This window comes from Aotus nancymaae, unplaced genomic scaffold (assembly GCF_030222135.1).
Source record: "Aotus nancymaae isolate 86718 unplaced genomic scaffold, 86718_ANA_hifiasm-v0.15.2.pri h1tg000002l, whole genome shotgun sequence".
Taxonomy (NCBI): Eukaryota; Metazoa; Chordata; class Mammalia; order Primates; family Aotidae; genus Aotus; species Aotus nancymaae.
In genome coordinates, this window is record NW_026988413.1 from 44,019,485 (window position 1) to 44,044,914 (window position 25,430).

General features: G+C 36.3%; 1 protein-coding gene across 1 annotated transcript in view; it reads right to left on the reverse strand.

Annotated features, from left to right (window-relative positions):
- The window catches only part of ZNF277 (zinc finger protein 277), a 141,735-nt gene that overhangs the window by 36,307 nt on the left and 79,998 nt on the right, over positions 1–25,430 (reverse strand). Inside the window, exons 3-4 of the mRNA XM_012457014.2 lie at positions 20,163–20,251; positions 19,815–19,897 (exon numbers count right to left, since the gene is read on the reverse strand). Coding sequence (XP_012312437.2) covers positions 19,815–19,897; positions 20,163–20,251 — 172 coding nt within the window. The remainder of the gene's footprint in view (positions 1–19,814; positions 19,898–20,162; positions 20,252–25,430) is intronic.

Below are 25,430 nucleotides of genomic sequence, written 5' to 3' on the forward strand. Positions count from 1 at the left end.
TTGTGCTCTTTGGTTTAATTTTATTCTCTCTCTTTTATGGCCATCTATGTTTCTCTCCCTTTATTCACTGAAGCTTTTCATCCTTGTAGTGGGTCTACTTCTACACCCACCAACTGGTTTCCCCATCTACACCTCCTTTCCATTTGCTATCCTCTGTTTAGATCTTCTGTTCTTTCTTTTAACCTAGAACAAAATTATAGGGACTTAGGGACTCCTAAAACTCAGCTAAGGAGAAACAGATCATCAAATTCTAACAATAAAATTAACTCACATATGTTTGGTACCTAAAGTAGCTCCTAGTATCTTCCTTGATGAGCTGCAGGGGAATTATTTTTATCTGGTAAGATTTGTCTGTTATTACTGGGTTCTCTACAATTTGGATCTACTGAGCTTACCAGATACCAGATAGATGGATTTATAGGTAAGACTTTCCCTGTACATATATTTTAAAAGTATGTTTATCTGATGCATTCTCAGAGGAATGGAAGACAAAATCTGACTGTAAATGGACCTGTAAAAAATTAATCAGCAAATATGTAATGACATTATCTGGAAATAAATCTAAAACTGGTAATCAATAAAATCTTAACTAACACCTTAATGGCTCCTTGTTTCCTATTGAATAAAATCCACAGTATGTAGCATGGCATTCACAATGCTCTGTACCTGATTCCAACCTAGGTTTTTTTGTTTTTTCTTTAGAGACAGGGTCTTGTTCTGTCACCCAGGCTGGAGTGCTATGGCTCACTGCAGTCTCAATTTCCTGGGCTCAAGTGATCCTCCCACCTCAGTGTCCGGAGTAGCTGGACTACAGGCACACATCACTATGCCTGGTTAATTTTCTGTATTTTGTTTTGTAGAGACAGGGTGGGTTTCTCTATGCTGTCAAGGCTGGCCTCAAACACCTGGGCACAAGCAATCCTCCTGCCTTAGCCTCCCAAAATGTTGGGCTTTATAGGTGTGAGCCTCTGCGCCTGGCCTCTAACCTAGGTTTTTAAAAGTCTTCTCTTACGTTTCTTCCCCATATAACCCTATGTTATAGGGTAAAGCAAGAACTCGTGCTGTAATTTACCTGTGTTATTATTTTCAATAGCAGTTCTCAACTACCTGCTATGATTTCTGATGCCACTTAATGGCCTGGAGTAATCGTTCCCTCTTTTGCCCATCTTTGCCTATTCAAGGGTCAGTTCAAATGCTGTATCTCTGTGGTGAGTGGAAAGAACAATGGCCTGACACTTAGGAGTTCTATATTTCTGTCTGGTTTTTGTGATGAAGTAGTTCTTAGTGTGGCCTTGGGCATGCCACTTCCCAGAACTCAGTTTCTGGTGATCTCTAAATTGCCTGTGAAACATTCTACAAATCATTAAAGTGACTTTCCCAGACTGCTTTTGTATTAGAAGTGATACTTCCTTTTTTTAACCACAGTTTTATAGCATTCAGTTGGCATCTACAAAGCTTGGTCTTCAGGAAAACTGCATCCCAACCATCTCTACTCACAGAAAATGAGCTCCTCTATGCCATATGCACACACTTTCTTATAGTAGATTCTCATTAAATACATGATGACTAAATTTATACTCCAGGTGTAACAACATAAACACACAAATCTATGTGCTCTACTGAAAATCAAAATGGCTTTCGCAAAGGAAAGGGGTTTATAACACACTTGATTATCCTTTACTGACATATAGTTGGCACTTATTATTTAGATTATATTTCATTTATAAAGTAAAATGAGCTTCCCACAGCAACAGTAAGTTGATAATTTGTTTAAACAAAGAGAATGGTCTACTGAATAAGTAAACTATTCTAAGAAATTTATTGTTGATTATGATTTTTTAAAATCCTAAAGTTTTTTTTTTTAAACTTATAACGGACAATTTTTATAAAATATATAGAGAGAATTTTACTTGGTATATGAGTAGAGCTTTGGGGATAGGTTTTTACTTTTAAAAACTCATTTTTACTTTTAATATTATAAACACAGCCTGGGCAACATAGGAAGACCCCATCTTTACTAAAAATAAAACAATTGGCCAGGCATGGTGGTACATGCCTGTAGTTTGGCTATCCAGGAGGCTGAGGTGGGATGATCACTTAGCCCAGAAGCTTGAAGCTGCAGTGAGCTGTGATCGTACCACTGCACTCCAGCCTGAGCAAGAGAGCGAGACCCTATCTGAAGAAAGAAATTAAAAACCTACGTTTTAAGAGCATAAATATAGTTTATTACGAAGATGACTTTTTGAGCAAAATAGAAGATGCAAGTCATGATAAAGAAATGAACTAGAGTGATAATTATAAACCCCAACAGCTAAGGAAAATGAAGTATAGTGCTATAGAATACAACTACTTTTGTTTTATTTCTTAAAATATATTAAGAATTGAAATAATGATATCAAGGTTTCCCTCTTTTTCACTTTAATTAAGTTTAGTCTACGAAGTGTTTGCCTTATAAATTTCTTAAAATAACACCAAAGATATCATATATACTTCTGACCATTTTTCACTTATACATAAAACGTGAAAATAAAAAAATTTAAATCTGTAACTATTATGTCTGTAACAGTTTTTATTTTTGTACTGTAATCAATTCAATAAATTAAGGAGAAGAAAGCTCTCCTTTATCTGTTGAAATTAGCTTTGCTGACATAGCTGTGTCATGACATTCTAAATGAACTTGTAAACCAGGAACTAAATAAGACAGGTAGCTTTCCCTAAACTTTGATACTGTCTCTTTCATTTAAAAAAATTTTTATTATGAAAAATTTCCCCAACACAGAAAAGTTAAATAAACAGTACAATTAACATTCTTATACTCAATACTTAGATTCGATAATTGTGAATGTTTTGCCTGTTTCTTTCTCTCTCTTCACATGTACACATACATTGGTATATTATATACTTTCTTTTGCCTGAATTATTTGAAAATAAGTTGCAGATACAATGATACTTCGTTCCTAAAACTTCAGCATGCCTCTCCTAAGAATAAGGACATTCCCCTACGTATAATCACAAAACCACTATCATCTCAAGTAAGAGAATCAACAGTAATTTCAAAATCGCTTGTAGTTATCCAGATAATACTTAGATTTCTTCAATTACCCTAAGAATTTTTTTCTTTTTCCTTTTTTTGAGACGGAGTCTTGCTCTATCGCCAGGCTGGAGTGCAGTGGCACAATCTCGGCTCACTGCAACCTCCGCCTCCTGGGTTCAAGCGATTCTTCCACCTCAGCCTCCCGAGTAGCTGGGACCATAGGCGCGCGCCACCACGCCCGGCTAATTTTTGTATTTTTAGTACAGACGGGGTTTCACCATGTTGGCCAGGATGGTCTGTATCTCTTGACCTCGTGATCCGCCCACCTCAGCCTCCCAAAGTGCTGGAATTACAGGCGTGAGCCAAGAATGTTTTTAAATATTCCTCCTAACCTCTACTCAAGACCACCCTAGGTTCATACATTTCATTTGGTTGTTAGGTACCCTACCTCTAAATCTTAAACTACAAAATAATTTATCTGCCTAGGTAGGACTCAGGCTCTGATGCATAGATTTTTTTTTTTTTTCCAAACTAATAGTCTTCCAAAGTGTATGAATGACTCACAGGAAAACGTTGTTAATGTTATTATCTTTATGTAATCAATTCAAAATGTATTCTACCAGATAATAAGCTAACTGAAGGCAGAACTGTTTTATTCATCTTTGTAATCTCCACTGTGCATTATAGACAGAATATACAATAACTGTTGAATGGAGTTGCTGCCCATGGCTTCTATTTCTTCAAAACTTCAAGTGGTTAAAAGAAGTCTAGGTAGAAGACGGTTACATTATCACTATGCCCTAGCACCTTTATTCCTATTGCTGTTACCTTGCTAGGATGTGAGAAAACAAAATAGTTTTAAATTCTGTGCATCCTTCTTCTGCTGTAAACACACTGACAACTGCTAATCAGGCAAAAAAAAAACTGAGTAGAAGCTACTTGCGCAATGAAGAAAAATATTTTTTCTTTTCTATTTTCTTTTCTCCTCTCCTTCTTCCTCTTTTTCTCTCTCTTTTTCTTTCCCTTACTCTTTATTTCCTTCACAAAGCTTAGCACCAAATAGAATTATCTGTGGCATATGTTTGAAGGCACTTATGAACCAAAAAAAAATCAGGAGACACTCATAGAAACCACCACAAAGATGTGCAAATCGGAGATGTGCCCATCTACTTTGTGGTTTTATGTTTTCTAGAACAAATTCATGCTGGGCTATATACCAGGTTTTATTCATGGGCTATATACTAGGTTTATTCTGGGCTATATACTAGGAATAGGGGGATGAAGAGCATGGCGCAGACGTTATATGTTTGAGCCTCTCAAAGAAGTTGATAAAATCAGATAAAATTTTCATTACAAATATGCTTAGAAAAACCATAGTTGTAGGAATATAAGGTCAGCTTATGTACTAGGCAAAGAGTCATAATAATAAGCTATATGTTTTTCTAATTAGTATAAAATGTCAAGTGTGACAGCAAAGGGGTCAATGCCTAGTCTTTCATCTTTATTCATAAGCTAAAAGCAGAGAAAACATTAGTAAAACAGCAGAGATAGCAGATGGCACTCAACATAGTCATAGGGGATTGACACATAGGTAGAAAATGAAAACGTGAGTTAGGTTGAAAAATATAATAATCAGTCAATTTATGAAAGAGCAATTCAAAAATGTTTATTTAGGTAAAAATTTATACATAGGAAAGTAAAAACTGATGCTTAAAATGACAAATCCAGTGGAAACAACCTGCATTAACACACAAAAGTAAAACCAAGACTAATGTTATTAGCTATGACTATCAAAAACATTTTATGGCTACTGTCAAGCAATAGATTTACAATAGACTTTCTTGGCTAAATGGATATATGAGTGGCTATGAGAGAAAAAGTCACATTCCTCAGGTTCCTTCCCAAGCCAGCTTAAAGGCAGCAGCATGGCAGAACCAGCTAGGCATTCTCAGCCTAGGAGTCCAGTGGCACTCCTCCAATATAGAACACAACAGATCTCCCCATGAAAATTATAGCAGTGGCTCAAAGCCTCCACAGAAAGGCAGCAGAATTTCCTATTCCTCCTGCTTTTTATTTTAAGAAGCATGGGTTAACTCTGAGGTACCTGGGATTATTTCACTTAGTTCTAATAAATGTTTCAGGCTGCTATAGAACAATGTAGCATAGAAATGGGAGTAAAAGAAGAAAGAAAAAAATAGGGTGGGCACCTAAATTGCAAATAAAAAATAGAAGAACTCTCTCTCTCTCTCTCAAATCTAACCTAAAGGTGGGCCCTAGATTGAGCTCTCAGCTTTGGCAGACAAGGGAAACACACCAGATAAAGGTGTTTGTGTGGAGAATTTGGATGCCCTTTGTTGTCCGTTCCTAGGAGGTAACTTATAAACCCTTGGAATTTACTGAGTGACTGGAGTGTCTGTGTAATTCATAGTGGGCCCTTTGACCACATCTGAGAGTTTATATAAATGAGATGACTCAGAATGGGAACTGGCCGTGCCAGAAAGACCAACCACATGATTAGTGGGTTGGGGCTCCGAGCCACATAAGATCAGCCTCATTTCCTGGGGCGGGAGGGGAGCTAGAGATCAAGCTCAACCATGTGACCAAAGATTTAATCAATTACACCTCCTCAACGAAGCCACAATAAAAACTCTGGACACCAAAGCTCCAGTAAACTTTCTTGGTTGGCATTACTCTGGGTATTGTTATGTACTGATGTGCCAGGAGGACAATGCATCCCTAGGAAGGATGGCAGCTTTGTATTTGGGAATCTCCCAGATCTCACCCTATGTGTCTCTCTGTTTGACCTGTTCTGATTTGTATCCTATTGCTATGACCACACTGTAATCACAAGTATAGTGCTTTTGTGAGTTCTGTGGGTCATTATAACAAACTATTTGAACCTGTGAGAGTAGTGGGAACCCCTGAATTTGTAGCCAGATAGTCAGAAGTATCCTGAGGAACCTCCAATTTGTGGCTGTTGTTTGAAGTGAGGATAGTCTGTGAAGGACTTTGCCCTTAACTTGTGAAGTTTGGCCTGTCTAGGTAACCGGTGTCAGAATCATTGTGGGTACATAATTAGTATATGTATAATGGACAACATACTTAGGATTAATAGAAAAAACAACATAGGATTGTTTCCGATATCGATCCTCAAAAAAAGCTAACACTTATCCCAAAGCACACTCTCAAACTCAGTGAAAACAGTACAGAGGGGTGGGGTGTGGGTTGTCATGATGCAGTACAGATACTTGTTGTCTCCTGACTAGAGGCTGATTGTTTAAGACTATATAGAGAAATAATGAAATTTTTCATAATTAATTATGAAATTATGAAATTTTTCTATAATCAGTCTCCAATCTTCCTCAAACAATCTTCCCTGAACACAGTTTTTGTAAGTATTGGTTGGTTATAATCTTGAATCTGCCTTTCTTCCAGTCAGTAACTGGAATGTTGCTTTTATAGATGCTCACATGGATACAGAGGCACATGCTTGAGGAGATCATCAGGAGGAAACATTTGGGTTGACTCTCTCTTATAAAAACTGAGTAGTCAGTGATGGGGTTCAGAACATGCCACCCCAAAATACGGCACCTTGGCCAAAATAGCAGAAGCAGGAAGCTCACTTTTACCTTATCCTTCCCCATTTCCCCTAAAGCAGATCATAAAGGCTTCTGTCAAAAGGTGCCCTCTCTTATACCTGGAGGAAAGGAACATCCTGATCTCTGAAGACACAAGGATAAAGAGAAGAATCTAAACTGACAGGTTTGGCTAAGTCCTCTCCAGTTTCTTACCAGATTATAGCCCCCTTGTCTAATCATACTTCCCCACGACTATCCACTTCTTCATCACATTTAGCATAAAAATGCACAGGTTCTTGTTTCTTTGGGTCTTCATCTCCTTATGACAGTTCTTGTGTCAAGTAAAACATACTAAATACATTTTGTATGCTTTTCCTTTGTTAATCTGTCTTTCGTTTTACAGGTCTGTCATGAAACTAGAGGTGAATGAGGGAAAATATCTTTCCTCTTCTACATCGTAAGCACAGACTAGAACTTGCATGAAAAGTTATTTAATTGTTACTCAAAAATGACTGAAGAGAATACCCACAAACTAGACCACAGTCCACTAATCCTCATCCATCCTCCTAACACCAACTATTGGCTTCCAAAGTTGTACCTCATATGTTGTGGTCACAATTTTTTTTTTTTAAGACACAGTCTTGCTCTGTTGTCCAGGCTGGAAAGTAGTAGTGTGATCTCGACTCACTGCAACCTTCACCTCCTGGGTTCAAGCGATTCTTGTGCTTCAGCTTCCCAAGAATCTGGGATTACAGCCATGTGCCAGGATGCTTGGCTAATTTTATTTGTAGTAGAGACAGAGTTTCGCTATGTTGGCCAGGCTGGTCTTGAACTCCTGGCCTCAAGTGATCCATCCACCTCACCTCCCAAAGTGCTGAGATTACAGGAGTGAGCCACTCAGCCCAGTCATGGTCATAATTTTAAATGGATTAAAATTTAAGTAAGGTGTTACCAGATGCCTAGTCCTTTTTTGGTGGGTATCAGAAAATTATCCAAGGAACATCTGGCAGTCAGTGACAAAATTTGCTGGCATGTTCTCCAGACAAACTTTTGGCAAAATACATATGAAGATAACTGTTATACTGAACCCCAAGTTTCTCTTCAAAGAATCAGCACGTCAGTATGTTCAGCTCTCTTATTCTTTAATTCTCCAAAGTTTAACTTCCTTGTACTTCCAGTAAACAACCTTCTCTACCAGTCATAATCAGTAGTTCACATCTATTCCCCGGCCCCCAGTTCCATCCTGACTCATCCTTGTCACCTGATCCAGTCACCTGCTCTGGTCACCTTCTTTGACCTAGGTCACCCCTGGCTACCTGCTCTGATCCACCTGTAACTGTCCTTCCTGCCAAAACACCCACTCTGCCAATCCAGCTTGGACCTCTGCTCTCTTTAAAATAGTCAATTGGCATTAGTCTAGCTTGTGCAGACTAACCCTAGCCAATAGGGGAATGACACAGCAGTAGGGATGACCCCTGTCAGGCATAAGTACCCCCTACCCCCTTATCCAAGTGTGTGGCCACCATTACTCCATCTGTGAGCTGCACCCTTCTATAGAAGTAAATTGCCTTGCTGAGAGAATTTATCTTCAAGTGCTATTTCTCTTGGGGCATTGAAATTTTACTTAAAACATAATCAAATACTGCAATTTAGTGATACAATAATTGATAGGTAAGTCAACACCAAGATTAAATACCAAGCCATAATAACAGGTTTTAGAACTTATGACAACTAGCTGACAGGGTCAATAGTCCCTTGAAGCTATACCTCATTTAGTAGACAGATACATATGTATTTGTACATATGCATACATACTAAATACATATGTATGTATGTATTTATCTTTTTGAACTCTATAAAAGGAAAAAAAAAAGCATCTACCTTAACCAAAAGTAGCACTTAACCACTAAGATACTACTTAAAATTAAGCAGGGGAGGGAAGAGCTCAATTTCTACTTAGGATAAAGATAGATACAAAAGAACATTCTACCAATGACAAAAAGCTGAATAATCAAAAAAATTCAACTGGGAAGCCAAGGTGGATAGATAATTGATGTCAGGAGTTGGAGACAAGCCCAGTCAATGTAGTGAAACCCATCTCTATTAAAAATACAAAAAAATTAGCCAGGCATGGTGGCATCCATCTGTAATCCCAGGTACTTGGTAGGCTGAGGCACAAGAATTGCTTGAACCCAGGAGGTGGATGTGCGGTGAGCTGAGATTGTGCCATTGAACTGCAGCCTGGGTGACAGAGAGAGATTGTCTCAAAAAAAAAATTTTTTTTTTTCATAACTTATTTTGAGTTCAAAGACCTGAAGTTACAAGGCAACTAGACAAAATGAATTCTAAAATGTGATTAGCCTCTCTGAGGAGAGACACGAACATATGAACTATTTCTTTCACCTTTGGCAGAGCACGGGAGGAAAAGGCAAGTAGTAAGACAAAAGCTTGTACTTTAAATAAATCTTAAAGGCAAAATCCCTGGGAGTCCTAGACTTAGGGGTCCCCAACTCTCCCATGGGCTTCCTCCAAGTTCTCAGGAGAAAGACTAGGAGTAGGGCAAAGAGGCATGAACAGGAGCCCTTTGATGTGAACAGGCACAAACCCTAGCTTGCTTCTGAGGACCATTCTTCAGTATACAAAACAAAAGCTATAAGCTGCTGGGAGAAGGACCCAAATCCTGCACTGCAAAGTGGACAATGGCTCCTGCTAGGGATGGGGCCAAAAATGTTGAGAAATAATATAATTATTCCTGAGTTCTTCTTCTAGAGGGTACCTGTGTGTGTATTAGTATTCTAGGGTAAAAGAGCTGGATGTAAAGACAGGCCTGAGAGAACCTAACCTGCAGTTTGTCAAGCAAGTTTTGCAATGCACTTTCCTTAGAACATTCAAAAAAAGTTATAGGCATGCATTGGGTGATAAAAGATTTAAATATTAAATAATTTAATATTTAAAATACTTAATATTTATGAAAATGAAGGTCTTTTCTTTTAAAAGACAGGGTAGGTCAGGTCTGGGAACAACCTGATAGAAAGATGCGTAGAAAAGGAGGCAGATGAGGAGACCTACAGTACCACCGCTTGGTCACTGTGCTCCCTGAATGTCTAGAGAGCAGTAGAGATCTAGCGTGCATTCCCTTTTTGCTTACATGCTGTGATTATAAAACAGCGACTCTAGAAAAGGGATAAAAACATAAACATTCAGAAATCTCAGGGGAGAGAAAACCTTAAAGAGCAAGCAGTTCAGAAACAGTTTAGAATTTAGGATTAAAGTTTTCAGCCATTAATTAAAGCTCAGGATAGAAAATAAATAGTACATGGTCAACAAAATGGAAACTTAAAAGGAAAGTAACAAAAATTAAAATTCTCTTTAATCAGATGCAGAAAAAGGTCCGTTTTGTTGAAACAAAGGAGTCACAAAGTACTAGCTTTCTTTTGAAGTGACTTACAATACCAAAACCAAGAATGCAGGTCAAATGGCAGAGCTCCCTAATACATACGGAATGCTGATGAGCCTCTTCTCTTGAAGAATGTGAGCACTCAAGAGTTTATCAGTAGAAGCACTGGAGACACTGGACTGGCATTCCTTTGAGGAACTGACATTAAGGCATGGAGAATGGTATATCAGTCATCAGTAATTAAAAAGAGGGGCCACAGCTGCTTCTTTGTTATCTAGTCCCTATATTCCATCAGAGTAAATACATTTAAAATATAAAGGAGAGAAGATTTTTTGGTTTATTTTTTAGTGAAAACAGTTGAGTTGGGTACTCCAATCAGTTAAAACATATTTTATTCAGTAAAAATTTCCTAAAGGCTCATTAAAAGTTGAGTATTACATTGGGTTCTGTAATCTATGACTTCTATTTGGTTATAACCTCAAATTCAGAATAGGTTTAAATCTTTCCTACCCCCTGAGAAAGGAATTTCCAACAAATTAACCAATCAGCATAACTACTGAGTATCTACTTTCCAAAACATTGTAGCTGATAGCTAAAGTTAATCCTCCACAGAAGGCAATTTTTCCTAAATCATTTCAGCTATATGAATTACTCTACATGTCTTTAGCTTCCCTAAGTACTTTCGAAGCATTCCTTTGCCTGTAGTACCATTCCAGAGGCTCATCTTCTCCAAAAACTCTTCCCTTTTCCTTCAAAAAAGCTTCTTGTTACTATTATTATTTTTAGGGAACAGAGTCTTGCTTTGTTGCCCAGGCTGGTCTCCTGAGTTCAAGCGATTCTCTCGCCTTGGCCTCCCAAAGTACTGGGATTACAGGCATGAGCCACTGCGCCTGGCTCATGAGATTCTAGAGAAGAGCATTCCAAGAAGAGCAAACAGCAAGTGTGGAGCCCTTAAAGCTGGAAACAGCTTGGTGTGCTTGAGACATGGCCAGTATGGCTGAAGTACAGTGAGCACAGGAGAAAGTGGGTGAGAGAGACGTGGGAGAGTGACTCAGAGAGGCATGCACCTGCTCCTTTGAGATCTTGGTAATAAGTTTGAGTTTTTATTCTAAATAAATTTGAAAGTATTGGATAATTGTAATTACTAGTTACATGATGGGAATAAGTGAACATTGTCTAAGTTACTGAAAGAGTTTTCAAATTGTTTCAAACTGAGGCTGGCTAAAGACATAATACCATCTCCTCTTGTTCTGCCTGCCATTTCTTATCTCTTCTGACAGTAAGATGGTATTTTCATTTTAATCCCACTCAGTATTATGGTGAAATTTTTTTTCTATCACATCTTTTATTCTACCTGATGTAATATTCAATATGAGGAAATTGAAGTATAAAAAGTTCAGTAAATTTCCAGTAATTTAAGGATTAAAAGACAAGTTTGGTTAATAAAGTAAAATGGAAACATGAATAAATTTTTTGTACAGATAATGATACATAGCTTCAACAACTTTCAGAATGGAACCTGCCTACAACTGACTTAAATATTTTAGAAGCCCTCACACCAGGGGTCAAATAAAAAGCTACTTTCCCCACCCCAAAAATTCCCTTTTAAGTGTCAAAAGGGTCACTGAATAGCACTGGGAATGACTGATCTGTTTGCCAGAGTCTGATCACTTGAGCACTTGAATTTATGTTAGCAATATACTCAAACGATATATTAAATAATATTTAACATACTTAATCATACACCTCTGCATGTAGAAGGCAGGGATAACTGTACTGAAACAAAAATTATTAATGGCACAATGCAGTTTCTTTAAAATCAATCAATGAAATCTACATTTTTCATCATGAGAGATGATGGAAAGTTAACTTTGTAACATTAAGGATCTTAATAAATAAACGAGGAAATGCCATCCATGTCAATGACTAAAATAAGACAGTGAAACATAAAAGACAGAGAAATTTCTTAACTGGATGATGATATACACCCCCAAATCCATGAGATTTGATCTGACTAATATCTCACCTTCTTGAAAGATATCAGTACCTCCCACCGTTTCTGAAACTGCAATGATAAAGGCAACAACCATCTGCTTGCTACACAGGATAGCAATACAGTATTTTTCTTCTACTTTGAGTCTTACTGAGATAGCTTTTGAAGAGTGCCTTCAAAACAGAACAGACAGAACATCTAAAAAAAATGAACTAGGAGAGGAAAAAATGGGATGAATTTAATCATTCACATGGAATATATCATCACAAGGAAAAAAGAAGGTAGATTTACAAAACAAAATGAATATGCAAGAGTTAAACACACAAAAAACTAGAAAAGCCAAATTCCTATTTGTATTAAAAGTGTAAGAGAATTTAGCTTAGGTAGGAAGAGAAGGACTTTAAAAAATTCAATAGGTGGCCATGGGAGATTGCAAAATACCCATCTTTTAGATGAAAAAGGAAAAAGCTATCAGCATGGCATAGCTCAGTATAGTATTACCAGCCTGAGGAAGTATTTTCCTGTATAAACTCAAGGTCAGGTATAGCACTGTGTTTTTCTAAAGATAGAGGAAACTCTGAAAACATATTTTGTGTTTTAAAAGAAAATATAAGAAGCTTAGGCCCAAGAGAATAAGAAATTCCTATCCACTACTAAACTAAGATAATAGGAAATCAGATTTTCATTTACAATGAAAACAGAATATTGTTATTTATTTACATATGTATTTATGTCCTGTTCAGCCATTTTCACTAATTCTAACAAATGTCAATTTAGAAAATGTCACATTTGGCTGGACACAGTGGCTCACACCAATAATCATAGAACTTTGGGAGGCCAAGGCAGGTGGATCACCTAAGGTCAGGAGTTTGACATCAGCCTGGACAACATTATGAAACCTTGTCTTTACTAAAAATACAAAAATTAGCTGGGTGTGGTGGCAAGTGCCTGTGATCCCACCTACTCCTCAGGAGGCTGAAGAACGAGAATTGCTTGAACCTGGGAGGCTGAGGTTGCGGTGAGCCAAAATCGTGCCACTGCACTCTAGTCTTGGCGACAGGGTGACATTCTATCTTAAAAAAAATAAAGGGGGCTGGGCGCCGTGGCCCCCTTTTTTTATGCGGTGGCTCACGCCTGTAATCCCAGCACTTTGGGAGGCCAAGGCGGGTGGATCACGAGGTCAAGAGATCGAGACCATCCTGGTCAACATGGTGAAACCCCGTCTCTACTAAAAATACAAAAAATTAGCTGGGCATGGTGGCGCATGCCTGTAATCCCAGCTACTCAAGAGGCTGAGGCAGGAGAATTGCCTGAACCCAGGAGGAGGAGATTGCGGTGAGCCGAGATCGCGCCATTGCACTCCAGCCTGGGTAACAAGAGCGAAACTCCGTCTCAAAAAAAAAAAAAAAAAAGGCACATTTGCTCAGAAAGAAAGATCAAATGTGACAAAGTATTCTGGTGCAATTAGAAAGGGAATGGTGGCTAGGGTTGGAAAACAGGAGTTTGAGCTGCTTCTCTTTCTGTTTAATACAGTTTATAACCATGGTTGTGTACAAGTTTCCTACTGTCCTTGACCTTGCATTTCCCTTTAAACAGTGGTAACACTCAATGAGTATATATACAAAATGTCAGGTAAATTTTTTTAAGTCCTTGTTGAAGATGCTTAAAGTGGTAAACTTTACGACTCAGAATAATATTGTTACAGATTATGATTACATTTGTTTCCCAAAGAAAGCAGTCATTAATCTGAAGGTTAAATTCACTCAATGGTCATTGCAGTTAAATTGATCTCTGTTGCACTGTTAACAACAATGTTACTTTCAATGGGAAATATTATCTTATATTTAGGAAAGTATTATTTTAGACGCAGTATTAGAACTTGTAGATATTGTGCCTCAAAAATAGGAATTATGCAAGAAAGGTATAAATGTATACTGATTTTTTTTACTTTGCGATTACTGGCATATAGTAATTTGATCCTTTATGGAAAGTATCTAAAATCTATATTTTAAAAAGTGGCATGAGGAAGAACAATCTTCTCAGTGGGACATATGCAATTTCATTTTGTTGTGGCTTTATTGTGCAGAGAGGTGAGACATATGAAGTAGAATTAAAAACAGAAAACACTGTTTTTCTCCTGAAGACAAATTTGTTATATATGTTAAAACTTTCATAAAATATTTGTAGTTGTCATGAATGATATCACAAACTGACATCTAAAATAGTGATTTAAAAAAACCTTCATACAGTTACCTTTCACTCTTTCCAAACTTAGTTAAGTTATATCTTGCTACTGAGAGCTTATGAATAGCACACATTTTCTCCTGTAAGTAAATGGAAAACTGAGGACTTTTTATGTTGAAGTAAAAAGTATAATGCAGTGATTACAGATGTCTGCCTTGCTATATTATATCTTTGTTAATCAGAGATATCTGACTATATGGCTTTATAGAAATGCAAGCCAATACTTTAGGATTAAATTTCAGTTCATACTTTATGAGCAAGTCAAAGAGAAGATACAAAAGTGAATACAACAGTCTTAACTGCTGAGAGGCATCTAATCCCGTAAGGAAGACAGATTTTAAAATAACTATAATTGAAAAGCCAAATAAAATAGTGTATTAAAAGAGATTAGAAGAAGTTACTAATTTTAGCAAGTGGCATATAGGAAACTTCTGGAAAATGTGGCAGCTGAGCAATGCCTTGAGGGATATGTATCTATACAGGTGGGGGCTGCCATTTCTCGTTCACAAAGTAGAATCCTGAAAGTACCTAAAATACTTGATAAATGTGAGAAAAGTAATGTTTATATTACAGTCTAAATTTCACAAGGGCAGGGATCATTGCCTTATTGCCTGTTTTATTCACTGCTATATCAATAGTATTTAGAAAATAAAATCTGGTGCAAGTTAAGTATTTGTTGAATGAACCAATTAACTGGACACTGGGCAATTGAATGAAAAAAGGGGAAAAACACTAGAAATGCAGTCTGAGCCTAGAAAACCTTAAGAACATGAAGACAATAAAGAACAGAGCAGGTTTCTGAAGAAGAGAATAGGGCCAGGCGCAATGGCTCACTCCTGTAATTCCAGCACTTTGGGAGGTTGAGGTGGGAAGATCCCTTGAGCCCAGGAGTTCAAGACCAGTCTGGGCAATATAGTGAGACCCCATCGCTACAAAATTAAAAAAAAAAAAAAATTAGGTGGGCGTGGTGGCATCCACCTGTGGTTCCAACTAGTAAGGAGGCCAATGTGGGAGAATCGCTTGAGCCCAGGAAGCAGAGGTTGCAGTAAGCCACTACACTCCAGCCTGGGCGACAGAGGGAGACCTTGTCAGAAAAGAAAAAAAAGAATAAAGTGATTTATGTTATTTATTGATTAGTATTTATTAATATTGAAATTTGGAGGCAGTGTCAGTTGCCTGAAGAGGAGAGTCTATAGACAAGGTAAGTATGAGTATGGAAGTGGGACCTGAGACTCAGCTGGACCTGGCAGGATTTGACAAATGACTTAGATATAGGGGTGGGAAAAAAAGGAATGAATTAAAGATGCTTCTAGAGATTTCCAAACTGAGTGACCAGAAGAATGGTGGCATCATTATATAATAAAAGGAGAACAGGCAAATAGCAAGTTCTGGCGGAGGGAAAAAAAAATCAAGTTCTGTTTTTAGGCATATTAAAGTGCTGACTTGAAATCTATATGGAAAAGTTTCACATGAGGAAATTCAGATTTGGGATTCAGAAGTGAGCCAGGATGAAAGCTGTAGATGAATTCAATCCGTGAATATTTACTCTGATTCCTACTCTGCACCAGCACTAACATTGAAGCCATAGGCGTAACAGTGGTAGCTATATGGATGTGCATGCCCTGAATGTGGGATAAGATCTTGGGAAACATATATATATATATATTTAAGAGAAAAGAGGGAAAAGAACCACTGGGCGACACTAAGCTAGATTGATGAAAAATAAGAGAACAATGCACCAAGATTAAGGGAGAATTTTTAAAGGAAGCTAAAGGGAAGGTGTACGAGCTATTGAAATCCTCGAGAATCTTCTTAATTCTATAGTTCCCTTCAGATTATGGATGAAAATATTCAAAGAAGTGTCAAGTAGGAATAAAGCTCTTCAAAAAGAAAACTGGGAACACATACAAATCTTGCAAATGTCAAGAAACCAGTGAAATCTCAAAGAAAGTGGAAAAAGAAATACAGTTCTAGCATAAAATCTGCTACTGCAATTTTCAGTGAATCATTAAACTCTATATACCTCCAGCCACTCACACAGAAAACAGAGTTTTGTTTGTTTAAAATGAGGTTTGGGGGAAAATAACAATATGAATTTAGGAGTATAGGGAGGACTAGGAAGGATGTTTAAATATAAGATATAGTTTCTTTCCTTAAGTTACAAAGTTATTTTGAACTAAAAACAAAACATACAAAGGTACTTAAACTATATGCTTTACTTAGAGTTACACAGGAAATAATAAATATTAAGCAATAATACATATGCAATCATCATTAATGCAAATCAAGTCAGTAAATGCCTTACTGATACTCTGGTTTGAGGGTCTTCCTCATAGACTTGAGTTGAGATCCCTAAGTTAAGATTCTCAAGATACTCAATTCAAGATCCTCGAGTTGAAATATTGAGCTGGGGTCACTCAAACATTGACTACACACTACACTCATTATCATAAAGCAGTTTGATTGGTTTAAATTACATGTTTTAGAAACTAGACTGAAATTCTAATTAATAAAAAATTGTTTGATAAAGTATAATTAATAGCAACATAAGGGAAAAAAACACCAAGCTGTGGTAAAGTGAGTGACGTCAAAACCCTCTGGCTGTATAATTCTCCTAGGATGAGTTCTTGCAGACTATGAGCCAAGGGCATAAACATCTTTAAGAGTTCCAATGCATGATGACAAAGCACCTTTCAGAAATGGTATACCAGTTTACATTCTTAAAAGCAGCTGAAAAAGTACTTATCTCTTGACATTCTTGCCACTATTTAGTACTGTTATTTTCAAATCCTGTTAACTTGACAGAAGAAGAAAAAGTATATTGTTACTTTTGTTTCACTGAATGATTTAGACTTCTTTCTGGACATGCTTCTTACTGATTTGTAAAGTTCTTTCTATATAAAAGAGATAGATCCTATAATCATTGCTAACACCCACAGAAGAATCACCCACACTAACTTCATGCTTCCACACTACGTAGCATAAAATTGTGATTAAATGACTGATGGCAAATTCAGCCTGCCTTCCTGTTGCTTGGCAAGCCTTTTTTACTTTTTGGTGCTCCTCTAATCAGAATTCCAGTGGCTGGCTATTGTAAACCTCCTCTGCTTTCCCTAAACTCCAATCCAAGCCTGAATTTCCTTCCTATAGACTTGTCAGACCATGAACATCCAGGACAGAGATTCCCAGAGTCTAGAGTACCAGGCACATGAGAGGCCAGATAAATAATTACTACACTGGCATGGCATGGCATGGCTTAAAAGGCATGTATCGGAAACATTTGGTTTGAAACTCTAGCTTTGCACCTCATTCACTATGTGTTCCTGGGCAAATAAAGCTTCCTATGCTACATTTTACTCATCAATAGAATGGCATTTAATAGCTACCTCACAGGGTGCTACGAAGCTACGTACCAAATGCAAGGCATGGCATATGGCCAGTCATCAGTCATTGTTAGCTTCCTTCCAATCCCCAAGTTGGTCTGATCTTTCTCAGGATTTGACAGCTTGAAATTGATTTCTACACAGCTACATTTACTATTTTTACTTCATGTCAGTCTGATGGGCAATAAGAACACATTAATGGGTCTTTATACTACAAAGTCAAGTTCCTGCCACTGAAGGATTTGCACAATTTAGCTCCATTTTACCTCTTCAAATTTATCTCATATTCCTCCCCATAAAAATTTTTTTACCTAAGCCTGAGTAGACTTTTACTCGATTTTCCTGAATACACCTTGAACATTTAGATGTATATGTATCTTCCTTCCCTTCTCTACAACTCTCTTTATCCAAATGCTTCTCACTGTTAAGACACAGGATTATTACTGTTATTTTTATTGGTTAACATTTATTAAATGCCTTCTATGTGTCAGGTAGTAGTCTAAGTGCATTATATGTTGCTTAATCTTCATAAGCCTGCAAGACATTCTATCATTATCTCTATTAAGCTCTAATAATTAAACATTAAAGATTAATTAACTGAATATTTATTATTAAATAATTATTAGATATAAAATATATATTTATATATTTATATTTTACATATTTATCTTTCTTTTCTAACTAGACTTTACACTCTTGTATGATATGTACTATGCCTTGTACAGGCATCTTTGTATAGGCATCTACTTAAGCAGAAATTCAATGAGCATGTATGGATTAATTGGATTTTCATTCTTATTTTGTTTTTGTAAGCTGCCACAATGCTCACTTTCATTAAATGTATCACTTTATCCAACTGTAAAGTAAAGAAGTTCACTTAAATGCAATATATGTAGGTATTTTTAGAGACCTGAGTCCATCTGCAGACATGCCAAAGAAAAGAATGGCTGAAGTAGTAGGGTTTGAGTTCTTATAAATAAATCCTCAGGAATACTAGGATCATGACAGCTTGATTATTCTTAAGGCCACTGTTAGCAACAGTGAGAAAATACATGTAAATTAAAAATTATGAAGCAGTACATGCAACTAACATTCATAAAACATGACAGTAAATTTACCCTTGTTTTGCAGATTTCATAAGACACTGCTGTAAGGAGAGAAGAGAAACTCAGGAAGTCCAATTTCTTTACCGCATTTGTACAGGAAAAGCATGCCTTTTCTTACATATAAATCAATATTCAACGATATCACTTTCCCCTACTGGAAGAGATCATCATTTGGGATGTCTACAAAATAAAATGTGTTTCCAGGGACTCTCTAAAATTATATGACTATGGTAAGCAGTATTTATTTTCCGCCTAGATCTCTTGAGGATATAGTACAAATACTTAAATCATCTCTTTCATAACAGATTTAGCCAAGTCCAAAGATACAAAAAATACTTATAAGAAATCACTAAAGGTTTTTGCTCAAAGCAATAGGAAAAAAGAAAAACAAAAGAAATCACTAAAGGAGCAGCAAGTCAACCTCAAGTAATAGTTGAGATTAAATCACAAATAATGGGAACCTATGTACTCTTAAATAAAACTAACGATTTAAAAAATTACTTTCTGATTAACTTATGAAAATAAAAATTTTCATGCTCGTATGTGCTGCTACTTTTTTTAAAGTCTAAAGATGCTGAGGTTTTCAAATTAGCTTAATTATAGTTAAGGCTGAAAACAAGAAAGGCTACTATGCAGATTAAACCATATGCTTAATTCATAAAAGGAAATTAAAAAAAAAATGCTAGTGCATAGCACATTCCAGTGAAGGGGAGAAAAAAAGGTTAATCAATTCAACTCAATTTTAGCTGAGGGCATTTTTCCACGACTACTGAACCCTAGCATGTGTCAGGCAGCTAAAATTACACTAAAATGTGTCAGTTCTGTTGTTATTTTAGAGATAATCCAGGAAGCAAAACAAAGCCAAAAATTCTCTCTGCATTTTTAACATAAAATGCTTTAATTTTCAGTCAAGTGTATACGTTTTTCTGTTTTAAGATCTTTTGTATTGTTTCCTCTTTTATGTACGTCTGAAAGTTTCCATAACAGAAATTAAAAAAAAAAAAAAGAAAAAAATATGATTTTCTATGTATTTATATGTATTTTCAAGACGCTATTCACCCTTTAAAAACAATTCTTACCAGTCTCTGTTTCTGAAGCTCTTCTCGAAGAATTCTATCTTCTGGTAAAACGTCACATAACAAAAAATAATTATCTTGTTCTTCTGTTGAGAGTTTAGGAAAACAAGTAAGAAAAAAGATATTTACCATTTTTTTCCCAGAAGGACTTCTTAAAAAATACACATTTGTGTCTATCAGGATCTCTTTGGCATAGAATTGTTTTAACTTCATTCAAGTTAGGCCAAATAAATGCATCAATTTAAATTAAGCTATCATGAAAGTAAAAGCAATTCTAATATAAGACAGTAAGATTATTCCTTTGAATTTTGGTATTGTAAGGAAAAGATGGTAGCAAGAATGCATACTCACCAAATGGAGCAGTGGAATTAATTCTTATCACACTACAAAAATCTGTGATGGGCTGTTCAGTGAACCTTTTCCTCCAATATAAAACGTACCTTAGAACAATGCAAAATAAGGAATGAGAAAACTCAATACACTATTTGCTTTAGAATGACAGGATTTTATAAGCATATTCAGTTATCCCAAAGCAACAAATCAAATGTTAACTTAAAACTGCTTTTCTAGCAGTTTTTTTGTGAATACAAAGGCAGTGGAGAATTATAAAAGTATGAAATAAAGATTTAATAAAAAGGAATTACCATGTAAGGGCATGAAAACACCTAAATTTACTCTCCCCAAATTCAATAAACATACATGTAGAAAAGTTAAAATATATTATTTTTTATGTGATAATGAATTTTTCTGAAATAACATCTAAGTTTATGTGTCTTCAAAATGTAGTAATGATTAAATAGACTATAACACATTCTGCAATAAAGAGAAAACTGAGTGGTTATCTTATATATATAAAAAGAACAGAGGTCAGAAGAATAATGCAATGAGAAATCAGTCTAAATTCAATATCTAAATAACAAGATAGAAAAATTCCATATGTCCACACTGTGTCTGAAATGAGGCAAATTTAGACTTTGGGAGAATAGCCTAACTTACAATTCTTCTATCTAATGAGCAGAATTAGAAGCAGCACACCAGCTAAATTAAAAACCAAAGCATAACATCCAGACCTGCATATGTGATGAAAGAGGGAGTAAGATGACAGGATTTAACAAGTGGTTCATCCTTCCATTTATCTAACAAGATTTATATTGGCAATTGCAATCTCATTTATTGAATGGTACCAAGAAGAGAGTGTTATCTTTACAGGGAGAAAGGAAAAGGAAAGGTTGATTCTATAGCTCCCGATTTATCAGACCACACAACTGAGGGATAAAACAAGTAACTTACACCAACGAACCAAAGCCTTATAAAGAAATGAGACTTATTGAAATAGATGAAGTATATGGAAAGAGTAGGAATTTGGACATTTTAAATGGCTTGACATAGCATATCTAGGGAATGTTTTGGACATAGTAGGTCCACAGTAAATGTTTTAAAGAAGTAGAGAATTTGAAAATTCCTGTAAAGTTCTCTAAGTAGTCCCCAATTCCCAATATTTTGTCTCCTTTTTATTACTACTTTTTTCTTAACATTAATTTTCCATTCCCATGGTGCTCTATGGAAAGGGCATTTGTGTATTAGAAATCTGTGCTGGCAAGAGGTCTGGGAGAAGAGAGAAACGTGACGAGCTGACATCAAATAAAAATACACTGAATAAATATAGCATACGTGAGAAAAAGAAGTCAATGAATAGTGCATAAAAACAGAACCTCATGTTTAAGTTTTTCTTCTCCTATACAACCATACTGTTAACTTTGATGTGTAAGTAAGGGGAGAACCCTTTCCTTATAAAACAGTGCTAGATTTTATCCTAAGAGATCTGAAAATGACAATCTTTAGCTCCCATTGAGCCTTAAATCACAAATACATGAATGATGCACGCTACTCTGTGGCTAACTCACTGGCTTCCATATTAGAAATCTCACAAGGTGGCAAGTGCATATTGGATCCATCACAGCAGAAATAGAGAAAAAGTTCCTACAAAAGCTGGGACATTATTTCCTTAGCCATCCTGGGCCAGCTTCAACACCTCGTACTCCTCAGTCTCCTACATGGCTACTCCTAGTCTCTATTTTTCCATTCCTTGCTAGTTGCTTTCCCCTCCACCCCATGAGAGAGAGGAAAAAAGGAGAAAGAGAAGACAAGAGGAGGCTTAAGAGAATAAAAATGACATTCCTAATCCTTATTCTCCCCTCAGCACATTTTCTATTCCAAAGTGGTGATAGGGATGAAGGAAAACAGTAGAACCTATATTAGAGATGTCAGCAACAGAAGATGGATTATTCTTCTAAATTAAAATATAGACATCAATTTTCATGACTAATCAAATTTGTACATGGCAGAACCAGGTGCTAAGATAACTGACTTCAAAAGACAGGAAGGCCAAGTTTCCTCTGGAGATTCTTTATGGCTATTGCTAGAATACACCAAAGAGAGGATCATCAGTGCTGGTTGCCATTCCATTGAGGACTACCTGGATGATATCCTCTAGACAAAGCAGAATGGTCAGCCCAATATAATTAGTTCAATTCTGGGTCTAGAGCCTGTTGAAAGGCAGTGATAATTCCTTGAATACACAGACAACTTTACTTTGGAAAATGTTCACAGCCTTAGAAAAGTATCTGTGTGAAACCATGTGGAAGAGATGACCAGGTAAAAGCTTTGGATCCTCGTGAACAGGCTGCTTTTTGAAATATTAATGACTTTTTTTTTTTTTTTGAGATAATGTCTGGCTCTACTGCCCAGGCTGGAGTGCAGTGGCATGATCTTGGCTCTCTACAACCTCTGCCTCCTGGGTTCAAGCCATCTTCTACTCGAGTAGCTGGGACTACAGGCATGCACCACCATACCCAACTAATTTTCCTATTTATTTGTAGAGGTGGGGTTTTGCCATGTTGCCCAGGCTAGTCTTGAACTCGTGAGCTCAAGCAATCTGCCTGCCTTGGCCTCCCAAAGTGCTGGGATTGCAGGTGAAAGCCACCGTGCCTGGCCATGACTTTTTTTTTTTTTTTTAATGGACAATCAATACTGTTCATTGCTTATCTGCACACGTCTTATGCTAGAAGCAGTTTTACTTTTTAAATTAAGACAGTCGTCAAAGTATCATATTTAGTGTATTAATTATCACCTCAGAAGCAATGGTGAATAGAGAAGCAGGGACTTTGAGTTCAAAAATATAAGCCTAAATTTAAAGTTATTTAATCTTTCTGAAACTCAGTTGATTCATCTGCAAAATAAATTGTTGATAATTAACTAGAATAATGCATGCAAAGCACAGTGTCCAAAATTCTGGGTGTTTAAGATATGTGACAGTTATCGCTATAAGAAAAAGTAACATATTTAAATGACTAAGGTAGTGAAGCATTTTTTATGTTTATCCCAGGGAAATAATGGGACACACAACAAATTCAAAACAAAAGCAACAATAACATTCCAGCAAGCATTTGATGAAAAAGACAAAATAGTTATATTAATAGTGTCAGAGGGCACATATAGGTAGAAGAGAAGAGAAGAGAAGAATGATGATGGTGACAATAATGACAATTATTAGCAGCTACCATTTAACGAGTCCTTACTTGTCCACGGTCACACAATTAAAATGCTAGATTTGAGATGTGAACTTTTTCTCTCTGGCTCCGAGGCCAAACTCAGTCTTCTACAACACAGTTCCTCTATTGTCATGTGGAGACCATTCGGTACAAGAAATGCAGAAAAGGGAAGGCAGGGACAGGAAAAAGCCCCTACAATTAAAGTTGTAATAGAGACTTGAAGCATTTTTTCCCCTCAGAGAGCAATGAGGTCACGTAGAATGCTTTTTGACAAGGCAGAACCAGAAGTACAGAAATGAAGTCTGAAGAGAAAGAGAATGTTTTCCCTTTCTGAAAGGCATGCTACTTAACAGTAGCCTTCAGTCTGAACTGCTCTTAAGTTGCTACCGAAGGGCTGAAAATTGACACCAGCTGTTTGGGGCTGTTGATTTGGAACTGCTTAAGTAGGCAAGGAAAAGGTACAAAGAAGTTCTGCTACAGAAGTAACAAGAGCCTGATTCCAATAATCAGTGGGTCTAAGTCTCCAAAAACTTCTATGTTTGGGTACTGTCTCTTTGATGTCTGAAGAGAAGAATCACATGACATACTTATTTTCTATGAGAGTTTACTTCAAGGTGATATACACAAGGGAAGCAATTACTGACATCAATTGACTTAAAATCATGGGGAGATTCTGTCTAGCAGAACCTCAGTTGCCCTCCTCAAATAGGAAGTGCTTCCCATGAGATAGAGCAGGTAATAGGTTGGTCCAAGAGGAACAAAGTTGTCATTTGAGTGTTCTCTTTCTAACCAAAACTTGGGTGACAACATCAAAGAAAAAAATCATCTGTTACAAAGCAAAATATAACCATAAACCACCATACAACTTAAATATATAAAATTATGTATCATATCTTACTGTGGTATACTATAGACATCAACAGCAACATACATTTGACCTATGTCTAAATTGGAGTAAAGAAACATCCTAGTCATTAAACACATATCAGTGGTTTTTAAGCTTATAATTAGGAGATGTTAACATATACATTTCCTTTTGGATGGTAAGGGCATTCAGATCAATTGTAATCAACTGAATGACAGCATAAGATAACAGATCTTCAGTACGTGCTTCTTGTGGTATTTTTTCCCACTCACTAGAACATATTGCTCAAATTTAAGAGATCATTTAGTACTTCTCTTCTGTATTTTTTCCAACTTCTTTAGTTTACTGAAAGCTACAATTGCAGCTACTTAATATATAAAGGCCACTAGGAAATAACATGGTAAACTAAGTTATCAAAGTATTTCATACTTTATTAAAAATCCAAGTAAAAAAGTAATTAACTAGGTAATCAGCAAATACTATTTTTCTTCAAATCATATCTCATGGGATTGTCCCACGAAAAATCCTTGTAGCAATATCCTGCCTGCCCACCCTCACTGTAATGGGTGTGCTTATTGACATAGGCATAAAGATTTGAAATATGGTTGTTAATTAAGTAGCAGCGAATGTGTGGAATTTAATATAGAAAAGGGTAAGAAATAAGAAGTTAACATTTATTTTTCAGAGCAATTTTATCTACTGAATAAAGCTAGCAAATAGCTCAGTATAAATAACTATGTTAAATGGACTCAATGGAAGACTTTTATTTTCGTTTTTATTTCTTCTGCCCCAGGAAGTGTTACTGTTATTTTCTTTCAAAAAAAAAAATCAAATATATTTAGTATGAAAACTTATAGCTTACTTCTTGAAAACCACTAGTAAGTCCATCTCTTATTTATTATCATCTTTATTACTTATTGTACTCAGAAGTAACAATTCCTCTTGAGTTCTGAGTGAATGTGTTTATGCCAATTGAACCTCTCATGTTCCCTCCTCCCAACCCTATGCCTTATAACTTGTGTTCTAAAGTTAGAAACAAGTTACATGATATTGAGAAGATTCCAACTTAACTTTGATCATAACGATCAATACTTGGATTGTTTGGGAGAGGAATTTTTAGTTTCCTTAACTAGTAGGAGGTTATTATTTAAAGGAGACTGGATGTAGTCAAAGGTATTTAAAAGCAACAGAGTTTACTCAGAT